This window comes from Triturus cristatus, chromosome 4_1 (genome assembly GCF_964204655.1).
Source record: "Triturus cristatus chromosome 4_1, aTriCri1.1, whole genome shotgun sequence".
NCBI lineage: Eukaryota > Metazoa > Chordata > Amphibia > Caudata > Salamandridae > Triturus > Triturus cristatus.
In genome coordinates this window covers 1,260,643,946-1,260,656,202 of record NC_140585.1, presented here as the reverse complement: position 1 = coordinate 1,260,656,202, position 12,257 = coordinate 1,260,643,946, and the positions used below count along the sequence as shown (strand labels likewise).

At 43.3% G+C, this 12,257-nt stretch overlaps 2 protein-coding genes across 6 annotated transcripts in view; one reads left to right on the top strand and one right to left on the bottom strand.

The window, feature by feature from the left end:
* The window catches only part of COPZ1 (coat protein complex I subunit zeta 1), a 906,679-nt gene that overhangs the window by 682,467 nt on the left and 211,955 nt on the right, over positions 1-12,257 (bottom strand). The window lies entirely within an intron of this gene.
* Positions 1-12,257, top strand: part of NFE2 (nuclear factor, erythroid 2) — a 196,145-nt gene that overhangs the window by 102,769 nt on the left and 81,119 nt on the right. Inside the window, exon 2 of the mRNA XM_085654736.1 lies at positions 538-724. Coding sequence (XP_085510862.1) covers positions 538-724 — 187 coding nt within the window. The remainder of the gene's footprint in view (positions 1-537; positions 725-12,257) is intronic.

Genomic DNA, 12,257 nt, shown 5'->3' with positions numbered 1-12,257 from the left:
AATCATTACCTATTGATTCCACGCCTACTGTCAAAGGGAAAGGCCTTGCTAGATGCTTCAGCTCAACATGTGACTGTGTCACACAGAGTTCTCATTGGTTAATGGAAAACAATTGAGTGAAGTGGGTAAAAAATAGAGAAGGGGATGATCATGATCATGGGAAGCATAGGAGGGACATGAAGTCTGCCCTCTGGCATTAATCTTTTTTAAATATTAGCATAGCTTATGCACCCTCTAGGTTCTCTGGAATTGAGAACATAATTTGCATTGTCACAAAGTGAGAAGGTAAGTAAACTTTTTTTGGTATCTTTATTGATGTTTAAGCTATATGGAAAATCCCAGAATTTTCCTATATCCGTCTTTAATTCTACGACAACCCACTTGAACCACTGCAGAAAATAATCCTCTGTTGATGACAGCTAAAGAGCCTACATTGATTTCTCATGTCCATACATTTTGTTATCCTGTATTTAAAACTATATCTTGTTTCCACATTCAAAATGAGTAACCATATATTTACTTTAAATGTTTCCACAGAACTTCAACCACTTTGTTCCAACCCTCCCTCCACCCAGGGTTGGGGAAGAGTTTGGGCAAGGAAAGATGCCCTCCTCAGCAAGGCAGCACTAGAGTAAAACTGCTGAGACAGCTCACAGGTGGACAAGGTCCACAGGGGGAGATGGAGCTTGCCTGGCAGGAGCTAATGTCCATCGCAGAGCTACAGGTCAGTATCGTGTTGAAAGGACTGGAGAGGCTTGCTAAGAGACTTGATTCACAAATAATTTTTCATGTGTAAATTTGACATAAGACTGAAAAAGTAGTAAATTACAGCAGTGTAATTTATGTCTGCCTCACAAAGCATGACATGATTTTAAATGTGCGTGTAGTCTTCTCATTCAGGCGTAGGCAGTGCAGTTGGCTATGTCAGTCCAGTGGGCATACTCAGGTAATGGAAAATGCTGGAAATGCAACGCACATGTGCTGAACACCACCTTAGTTGTAATTGAACTGTGATCCACAAAGGCATCAATGCCCAAAGGTTGTATTCTCACACAAGGAATCCTGGCAGTCTTCTGCCTTTCTTAAACTGATGAGATGTCCTGTTCTCCTGCCACCGATGAGTATCGTTACACCACTTGACCAAACTCACACCCTTGGACCCAAAGTGAAACACTAGCAGTAAAATCTAGTTTTCTTTCAGAACTTTTTAGAATAAATACTACATTCAATGTCTATAGAACTCCGCTCTTGAAGGCCATGATGCTTACTGTAGCAAAGAAATTGCATCAGATCACCCACTTACAAACTTTACACGTGCTCCCTTTAGTGTTAGCTTTACAAATATATGATCCTTCATTTATAGAGTGATTTGCTTCACTGAGCTATCAAGCTTTAAAGGCAAACAGTCCATTGCAGATGTCTCACAGTGCACCAGAAGCGAGGCTATGTATACCCAAAGTCCAAAATATTGAACGCTAAATAAAGGCTTATGGCCAGCCATGGACCTAAACTATTCTTATGTAAATCCGCCTAACCTTATCTGTACATACTATAGAGTACTAACACGTTCCCATTCCACTACTCATACCTTCACCTGAAGACAGCTCAGCATTGTCCCTCATTTATTATTCTCTTTTTTTCTTTTACCAATACCTCTCCGACAAGTTGTGAAATACCTCACTATCAGTTCGGGCAGGTCGTGCTACACAAGTGATTTAAATAAATTAACTGAAACACATTTTACCACCTCTAAGTGACCCATACATGATAGAACTGTAAATGATACTAACAAAAAAGAAAGTGCACTTACTACCCCACAGTAGCGTGTTAGAAGGCGAGTTATGATAGGGGGAAATTAAGTCACCAAGGTTCTATTTACTAAGATTTAACACCTTGTTTGCGTCACAAAGGTGACGCAAAACTATACTAAATCTTTTTTCACCTATTTGCTTTCAGCGTAAAACTTGTTTTACGTTGGAAAATAACTTGAAAGTAACGCAGAGCAGCATATAGTGCTGCTTTGCATTACTAAGCGCCAAGGGGGCGAACCATAGATGGTGCATGGGCTTTCCCATGCGCCCACCAAATGTTTCAGATGCTAATCCCTATTTACTTAACAAGCATTTGCAATGCAATAGGTCTCGCATTTACGCGAGTTTAAGCTATTGGCATTGTAAATGACGATGCCTTTTATTTATGTTTGAAAAACGAAAACACAAATAAAAGGCATTGTTATTTGCAATGTGAATAGCTCAAACTCGCGTAAATGCGAGACCTACTGCATTGTAAATGCTTGTTGTTCCTTTCACTGTAGCAGTGACCTGGTTTGTTTTTTAAAAAATAAGACCTTTGGCCTCACGCTGTTTGTTCATTTGCATCTCACTGATGCTGGGAGCAAAGAGATTGCAATCTTTACTGCCGATCTTTACTGCCGTGCGGCCCGCGAAAGTGAAAGCAAACAAGTGCTTTCAGGCCTCCTAATGGTGCGCTCGCCCGGCCGGCGCACATGCACTGTATTTGGAGGCCTGAAAGCACTCGTTTGCACTTCCAGATCCCCCATTTACAAAAGCTCTCGCGAGAGCAGCGCTAAAGCGCTGTCTCAGGCGAGACCTACAAAGGTAGACAAGGTTTAACATGAGAAAATAGCAATCATTACATATAGGCCCTATGAAAGAGAAAGGCTTTTATTTTTCCTTTCCTTTCAAACTTTGCATGTGTGCTGCACTTTACAGCACACATACAAAGTGAGAAAAGGTTTAAAGTTAGTCTAAGCATAGCATTTTGTACTGGAAGAGAATCCTTCCACTACAAAACGTATGCTGGACACGCTTGCACTACGGTGCAAAGGTGTGTCCGTGGCGCATGGCTGCCCATTTCTGTTCAGTTGTTAGGGAGAGGGGAGGAGAGAGGCATATTTCTGTAAATATGGCGCTCTCCTGCTCTCTCTTTCTCACGCAGAACAGCATTTGCGGCTGCTGCACTGCGCTGCATGAGAAACTGGTAAATACTGCTCCTTGTTCAGTCACAAATTAGTTATGCTGACAGTAATCAGAAAGATTTTTGGATTCCGGTAAACTGTGTATCTTACGGCATACACCTGTTTTCGGTTAAAGCTAAGGCAGGTAGCTTTACACTAGGAATATTTGATGGTCGGGTAGTGAGCATTTGGTTAAACACTAATCATGCTTTCTCGCACAGAGGTGAAAGGAGCTATTAGAAGGCATGTTATTTAGTAAACTGTTTGTGCATCTGGGGCAGTTGCACAAAACGTAGGTAAATACATTGGAGACGCCATGAACAATCCTCCATTTCGCATGTGACTATCAACGTCCAGACCAATCAGCTGATGTTAAGCCAAATTATACTTTTTGCAACATTCTCCCATCCCCATTTTAGGCAGCTCAAATAATGAAACTTAATTTTTCTTCTAGTTATTAAGAAAAATTAAAGTTTCACCACCACAACCAAAAGTACCACTATCAGTATACATAACGTCATGCAGACTGTCCCAACGTGCATCTGCATTCCACAAAAATCTCTTTGAAAGGCCCGAGTTTTGTTATATTACATGATTTTGTATATCACATACAAACATACACATCGATTATGTGGGTGCTTAAGTGCAGATATGTCAGCAGTTGTGGTATGGGCACATAGGGTCTCTGTAGGGAAGTCAATGGACTTGCCAAGCCCACTATAGAGTGGAGTTGTCCATGGATTTGGATTCTTGGTATGGTTGTGATCCAGAGGTCGATGAGAGGGGTGCTGCAGCCTGCCAACTGAACCCACGTGGGAGGAAGTGTTTAAGGTCTGTCTCTGTGATCAATGACAAGCAGTTACTGTGGGAGCCAATATGCCAAAAACTTCTCAAAGTTATGGCGTAATATGTCAATTAGGTGTCCTTTCAGATCCTATCTTGCACAAGGTATCTCTGCACTCACCTATATTTTGTCTGGGGCTTGTGTGAGTTAGTGGATACAATGTGTGTCTTGGTTTACAGTTTAAGGCGATAACGGTTACTGAACCAGTTGCCTGTATGTATCGGTGTAACGTTTTTATGTGAAATACTACGAAGTACTGTCACAGTAGATGTAGATGTAAAGTGTTACTAAGATGATAATATTGCCTTACAAATATGGCTGATTTTCAGCAAAGAATCACCCACAATTTGCCTCTTAGCTTTAGCTTCACGCTAGTCTTCTAGAGGATATTTGAACAACCAGCACATTTACCTTTAAGACCAAACGGAACAATTATGAGGTTTTGATGTTCGTTTAGATGTCAGCTGGGGAGCAGGTAAATATGCTTGCAGATCCAAGTCAGGACTACAGCATTGTTTTTTTCAGCTGGTGGGCAAAAGTAATAACGTCGTAAAGCCTACCTTTCCCCGCACACACTGGTTGAGAGGTGAACAGAGGGTGTCTGTTGTGTGCATATGGATCAGAGCGATTGTTCTCAAGAAGGTTGTCCGCTCCGTGCATCTCTAAATATCTCTCTTTGCATCAAACACCTGCAGCCACAAACGCTAGCCTCGGCCAGACCCAGAGCGGCGTTCAGTAGAGGCTTCAGTATTCCACACCATTGGAAGACAAACACATCCTTACATGTCTGGACTCCGCGAGTAAACTATATCTACTTTTTGATTTTACTAAACATATATGTATACTATACTTAGTTATAGGGCCTTACAGCCAGGACTCTGCATCCATCGGTCTGTTGTTTTGTCCTTCACATTTATTCTTCTGCCAACTACAGCATAGGAAGTGGGCCAGCCCACTTCAGCCTTAGGCTAACTTCACTTTGAGAGGTGGCATTCTGCTCAATCGCAAGGAGAACATAAGCATGCAAAGTAGTTCCCTTCAGAGCAAGGGACTTCTAATCTAACGTATGCTCTTTGAGACCTGAAAAATATTTTTGCATTTTAGGCAATTTTTTTGTATTATTTTATATTAGCGAGGGGCCAGCATCTCTGCTAACACACACAGAATGCGGAATGCTCCGTTAGGAAGATACTGGGCCAGTCTTACTACTAGTATTGGAGTTGTGGAGGCCTACAGAAACGTTGGGTTGTCAAGGAGACAGCCGACGGGAATCAAGACCGGAGTTCAGGCAGATTTCCTGAACAGTGAGCATGTGTGCACGGGCTGGCCTCTTCGTAGAGGCTCAGACAACATCCAAGATGGCCGCTGCACGTGGACTTGCAGTTCCCTTAGAAAACAAGCATTGGCATAGCCAATAGGTTTCGCCTTTGGGACCTTATAAGTGTTTAGCCATGCAGCACATTTTCCTGGGTGCTGTACCATTAAGGATTGAAGAACTATACAATTGCTACACACTGGGTCGTGCAGTTTGATTCAGGAATACATCCTTGCCTCAGGAAACATTTATGGGAGGGGCAGGTCTGATAGACAGACAGAGGTGGGCGAGAAAGGTGGGACAGTAAGAGGTATTGAGTTTGTGGAGCCCAAAAGGTGAAAGGAGGCTGCACTGGTGCAACAGAGGAGCCTACTACACTTGTACGGGAGAGAGGAGGGGTGCACACCCTTCTGTCACTAAAACAGTTTAGCCTAGGGCCTAATAAATCTCCAAGATACACGAGTCTCGGGGGCACTCGCCACACTCTGCAGGTAGCCCATCATTTTGCATGACACCATTGCAGAGGGGATGTGGGGGGAGGTGAGTCAGAAAGCTGGGGGAGGCAAGTGGGAGAAGGTGATGACAGACAGGCAGGTGGGTGAGCCAGAAGAGAGAGAGAGGACATCACAGTGAAAGAGATGTGTGGGAGAGCAGAAAAGAAAAAAGTAACATGCATACTCCGGAGCGGGGGGTGGTGTCGGGGGAAGCCACGGGGAGATTAGGTGAAGTGGAAGCTCTGAAGGCAGTGTAGTAATAAGTCTGGAGCTGCCTGGAGTGTCCCGACTGACAGCGAGGCAGTGGACAAGTAATTTTGCAAGGTATGATTAGGAAAGATAAAAATGTGTCCATTTCAGTTTTAATTTTTATTTCATGGTATGAAGTTTGGATTTGAGTCAACTTGAACAACAGCACTTATCTGATGTCCTGCGCTGCCATCATCGCGTGGATCCTTTGCAGTGATGTTATCATTAATCTTTTTAGTCGTTTTAAAATTTGAAAAACATCCTACCTCATTTTGGTCACAGAGTGTTTGCAATCACATGTAACCAAAATACCGACCATCATTACCTTGGTGCACAATGGTGTATTTCTATTGAAACATCAGATTTTCTTTGTTTAAGCAATTTGTGTAAACGCTTAAACAAAGACCTCACTAATGAAAGAAATCAAACAAAAGAATCCATCTTTTCGGCTTCCTGGGAGGTAAGAATTTAAATCCTTCTAGAGTCTTCAGGCTTGTCAACATGGATAAAAGTTCAGTCTGTTGCTGCCATTGACACAGAGCCATGGCTACTAGAGTCTGCCGTATTAGCCACCTCTTCAAAACCGCACATGTTTGGCAATGAGCCCCTCGGTGGCAGAGGAGGCGACTCACAGGCTGCTGTGGACTTGTCCCCGCCGCCCTGCTTATGCCAGGCAGCTCTTCCTGGGGTCCATCAGCAAGGTGATCTGCAGCTCAGAGTATTCTGTGATGAGTATAGTCAGACTGGACCGTTCATCATAAAACTGGAACTTCAGAGGTGATGGCGCTCGCAGCAGAGGCTCCAAATGTTGCAGACACAGGGGTGGCACAGTGATATCCTCGCTGCCTGGTATAAACAGAGAGATAGCTCTAAAATCAGGAACATGCGCAATATGGGTTGCCCACCCAAAACAGATGCCCGCTGCTGCTCCGAGCAGAAACTCAACTGAAAACTTTTGAAATTCCGAATGTATTTATATATTTAAACAGTTTCCTGTACCTCTAACACGGCCGAGGACTTTGGACCACTTTACAGGAAACAAGAGTTGGTGACAGAATTTGCAGCAAACGATTAAGCGAAAAACATGCAGAAAAGCAGTGCTCTTAAAATGCGGACGGACATATGTACAGTCCGTGTGGGAAGTGTTGTGGGTGGAAGCCGGGGAGAATAAGTGAAGTGGAAACAGCACATTGTGCTGTGACAATGAGAGGGCGGAAAGGAAAACAAACATGCTGAAAAGCAGTGCTCTTAAAATGCAGTTGGGGAAATCCATAGCTATCGTGCCCGCAACAGCATGTACGAACAAGCGCGACCGCTAAAGTGAAAGCGACCGCACTGTGTTTAATTAGTAACCTGATCCACAACGCGATAGGAATGCAGCTGCACCCTTGCGTGCCGCTACTCACTCCCGAGAGCAAAACGCCGTAGGAGTGAACATTTGAGGTGGGACATTATTGAAAGACACATGCAAAGGCCAATAGAATGTGTGGGAGGAGTTATACCCACATCAAGAAGTTTTGACCGCTCACAAGAAGCCTCCCATAGAGCAGCGCATGCGCACTGAGCTAGGCTCAACCTAAAAACAGGGCAAAACATAACATACTAAAAAAGAAAGCAATTGGAAATTAAGCATGCACACATTTATAGTGCATTCACATAAAACTAACTATAGCAATAAAGCAGAACACAAGCATATCACAGAAAGAACCATAAAATGACATCATTCCAGCTTGCTATCACCAGGTACTGGCTTACTATCACCAGGACTTTGCGCAGCATAACCACCAGCGTGCCAGTCTTGATTGGGAATGGATTTCCCCGCAAGGGAATCCCTGCACTTTGTGCTTACTGTAGCACTGTACGGTCGTCAGAGTGTTAACCAAGGACACAGGGATCACGGTAGAGCGAGGAGTGGTGGTTGAGATGGGCGGGCCGCAGACAGTGCACTGCCAGGTCAACAAAGAGGAGGCCCATCTCAGTGGGAGTGTCTAGGCCACTTGCTTCTTGAAGTTCACATACCGATTTCCCCCATTTTATGGTTGCCCTAGTTCTTCACCATCATCATAATCATTGTCTGAATCTGTGCCAAACAAGTGGTACAAAGTATGAGTCCGTCTGTTGTTGGGCTGGCAAGTCTAGTGGAGGAGATGGTGCTTCGATGGAAGCGGAGCGCTGCCTCTGTAGAGGTCATAGTGGTGATGACTCAAAGTCAAAGAGCACTATGGGTCTGTTCCTTCGACATCAATGGAATAAGCATCATTGTCAAGGTCCTGGGGACCGGTGTGGATCATGGTGCCGGTGGCAGAGTTGGAACTGGAGCTGGAGGAGGCCCAGTGGTGGATTCAGAGAGTCAAACAGTCATTGAGGGCAAACCGTGGAGTGTGTGAGTGGCGGGAAGGGGCCGAGTACCACTTGGATTTTTTGGAGGGAGATGACGATTGACCTCGGGAATGACTCATGCGACTTTTGGACCGGGAATGTGACTGGGACCAGGACTGACCCTTTGACTTCAACCGGTCACGTCAAGAAATCTACAAGTGCTTGGTGACAGAGTTTCGCCTAATAGTCTCATATGGCCTTCGAGTTCATTGATGTGCCGTCACTGCAGGACTTAAGAGTCGTGACTAACCCTCAGGTACCAGGTATCACAGGCAACCCTGATGAGGGTCTGTCACAGACATCTGTTTGTGACATTCATTACAGGGTTTGAATTCTGTCTTCTTAGGAGGTGACTTTTCCCATTCAACTGAATCTTTTTCTTTGAAAAACTGTCTCAGAGAGACGAGAGGTAGCTCTGGAACCACCTCTGGCAGTGCAGAAAGAAATGAACTGACGTCAACACCTGGGGATGGTGCCTTACACAGGCCCCACATATCATTTTCGGAGCGGAATGGAGTCAGTGCGGAGTCGATCAGTGCCACCAACTGGTGTGCAGAGGTGCTGCTCAAAAGTTTCTGGGTCCTGGACACCTGGAGAATATTACAAAAGGAGAGGAATCTGTGGTTCGAAGTCTCGATCAGAACAATATTGCAATACAATACAAATAGGATTACATACTTATTTTTTTTGTACACTGAATAAACCCGTTTACTGTGTTTAATGGTACATGCTTCTTGTGACAGGTTGCACTTTCTCCAAACCCAAACCCAGTTCCTCACTCTCAAAGGTCCACACATATTATAAGGTAATCATCGTCATGGATCGGTTCCAGAATGTGTAGTCTTTGCTCAGAGCGCAAATTACAATCCTGAAAAATATCTTTCTCTTAAGCTTCATCAGGGGAGTCTGGTGACCTTGGGATCATGGCCTATTTACCAATAGGTGCAGCCATCTAGTCGGGAGTCAGTGAAGACCACAAATAAATCAAAAAGTCTTAAATTCCTGAAGGGCAAAAAAAAAAGCTAGCCATTGAACCATTTTGCCTTCCTTATGTGCATGGCATTATTCGTGGGTGCCAGAGAGAATTTCAGCAGCAAGTGTTGGAGTTCTGGAATGAACAGTGAAAGAGGTCTATGAGGATAGTCATAATTTTCCCTGACGCATTTATGGTGCTGTAATCTGCAAGAGTATGATAATCCCCCAATACACACTTTGACACACAAACACACAAAATGCATTTTTAGTAGCGTTATGTGTTTGAAAGTTGGGTGGGTAGTAGTGTTCAGAAGGCGTCACAATCCCCATCACCAGCACAATTATTACTAGTTGCTCTCCTCCTTTTTTGCACTGTGGTACTGGAGAAATTTTAAAAAGGTGCTACAGCAGCTATCTGGCTCTTACAAGCAGACGGAAGATGAGACTGAAAGGTTGAGTAATTGGTAGGTAGAAATGAAGAAGGAAACCGATAGATATAGAACCCGTGACGGATAATTTGACTAATAGCGGCCCAACTCGCAATACTGCCCAAAAGCTTAGAACAGTTTGCTAATGTCCAAATATGGTCTTTCTAATGATACAAAAAATATGGACGTCCTTTGAATGCTTTGTAGTCAAAGTACACAAATTATATTGTGAAACGTGGTACCACATTTAGAGCATCATTTTAGGAAATGACCTTTCCCTGATTCCCAACTTTCGTATACTACCACAAAGTTCGCAATACGATGATGGCTTCTATTTCATTAGCTTCTTCTTCACTTAAACGTTGGTTCTGTTCTTCTAGATCGCTTTCTCCATACTCTACTCCTGGCCTTCCAGTCTGCTGCCCGTGTGAGGCTTTCATTTGTAACAGGAAGCTAAGTCCAACTGCACTCTGATCACTAGTTTCAGGGCAGGGAAATGCCAAACCACCTCTGGCAGGAGGCAGTAAATGAGGCGTTGTGGCGTCAGCTTCTTGCCTTTGCTGTACCACTTCTTGCTGTCCTCATGCTTGGAGGTCTAACTGCCCTGCTGCACCCACCTATATATCTGCTGATGCATAGACTAGTGTAAAGTCTAAATTCAGCCGAAATGGCATGGAAAGCATATCTAAGAAAATCTCAATATTATCTTCTGATTCTCTTCCTCAGTGTCCTGGGTAAAGAGGTAAGGCGAGTCATGGCTAACAGACTGAGTTCTAATCATATTTCTCCTATTAATAATCTGGTGTTATACCTTCTTCTGAGAACTTTAAGGCACCTTTTCTGCAATTCTTGCCAGTGTTGAAGGGTTTCCTTATGCCAGTTTGGGAACACCTTTCGGTGATCGAGGGATAATTTAGCCTTCTATTTTTCTAATTTCAATTTGAGGTGAGCATTATTGTCCATACTGAGGATACCATTGGCCAAAAAGAACTTGCCCCATCTGGATTACTGCACTTTTTTCAATCCTTTAAATATCTGTGCATACTTTTACCATACTGGTGATACACAAAGAGGGCGGAAGTCTTCTTTTTGAAACATTTATAACTTCCTATTTTAAACTTGCTCATTATCAATCACACGCATCACGCTAGGGAAAAGGTTGGGTTGCGTGTCAACTGACTTCATACCCAGGGATGTAATGTAATGCCCGAGGGTAAAAGGGATTACCGTTTGCCAACAAATTACATCTCATGCCTCTAGTGTGAATATGAAAAGTATTAACTCGTTTCGGTCCACCCAGTTTGTTCCACAGGGCCCTTAGGATTATTTTGGGAAAATCTCTGGACGCAACCCATTAGGATCCACAGAGCTCCTGGGGCACCAGACCACTTTACACTTTTCAACACCATTCATCTAATAGTGTGTGTAATTGGTGCACACATATATACAATGTACCTCCTGATGTTCCTTGGGTTGCACTCTCACCATACCCACTGGTACCTTAGACTCGCCCTATATTTTTCTTTGCAATTCATGTCTTTCCTGTTCATGCCTTTAATGTCTTATATTCAGGCTTTTCTGAGAAACAGATAAAATACAAATAGACTTATTCAAAAGTTCAAATCGAGAAAAGCTGTCTGACTTGGTTGAGCAGTTGGACGGCTTTCACCCAAGTACGTCTGAAGAGAAATCTCCCTCTTAACTTTGGAGGCCTTGGGACACAGAAAGATAGTCTAATCAATTACCAGTCGGCAAGGCGATGTTAATGAATGCGTCAAAATTGCCAAAGAAAGCTCTGGTACTCTGTTTTTAAACACGGTCTCTGCAAAATGTATTTAATAAAAAGCTTTCACGATCACAAAACAAGATGTAAATCTCCTTGGCATTTACCAAAAGAGGTACACTCTGAGTGAAGTAGTTTCCATACATTTATGCCCCACTAAAGAGCAAGATCACATCCGTCAGAATTTTGTTCTTCTAATAACCGGGCACAAACGTTGCATCATGAAAATAGGGAAAATTATGGAACACAACTCCTACTAAGACAATACTTCTCACAAATTCACAGTCACACCTGGGCTACAAATGAAAACTCTGCCTCGCTCTGAGACAAGAGCTTCTGGTTTAAAGACTAATAAACCACAGTTATATTTGGTTTGGTCTATTGTATAACCTGCCCGAGTTTCAAGGTGCTCTCCCAGTTAGAATAGTAAATACACACTCCAATTCGCTTCATGGCCGTTACTAACATTATATATATTTTCTTTTCACTGAAAAAAACAAAGGTTAAGCAACAGATTAAGGTGTTATAAAAAGATCTGCTTTTGTTTTTAAAAAGCCTTAGTAAAGGTTAACCCCTTCGCTGCTAGGCCTTTTCCCCTCCTGTGCTAAGCCTTTTTTGGGCTATTTGAGGTAGTGCGCGCTTAGGCCCCTGTAACTTTTTGACCACATTAGGTATCCACGCCAAATTTGCGTCCTTTTCTTCCAACATCTTGGGGATTGTAAAGGTACCCAGGGTTTGTGGATTCTCCTAGAGGGTTCCCAGAAATTAGTCAAAATACAGCATTTTTTTTTTTTTTTTTGTAAAAAATGTGAA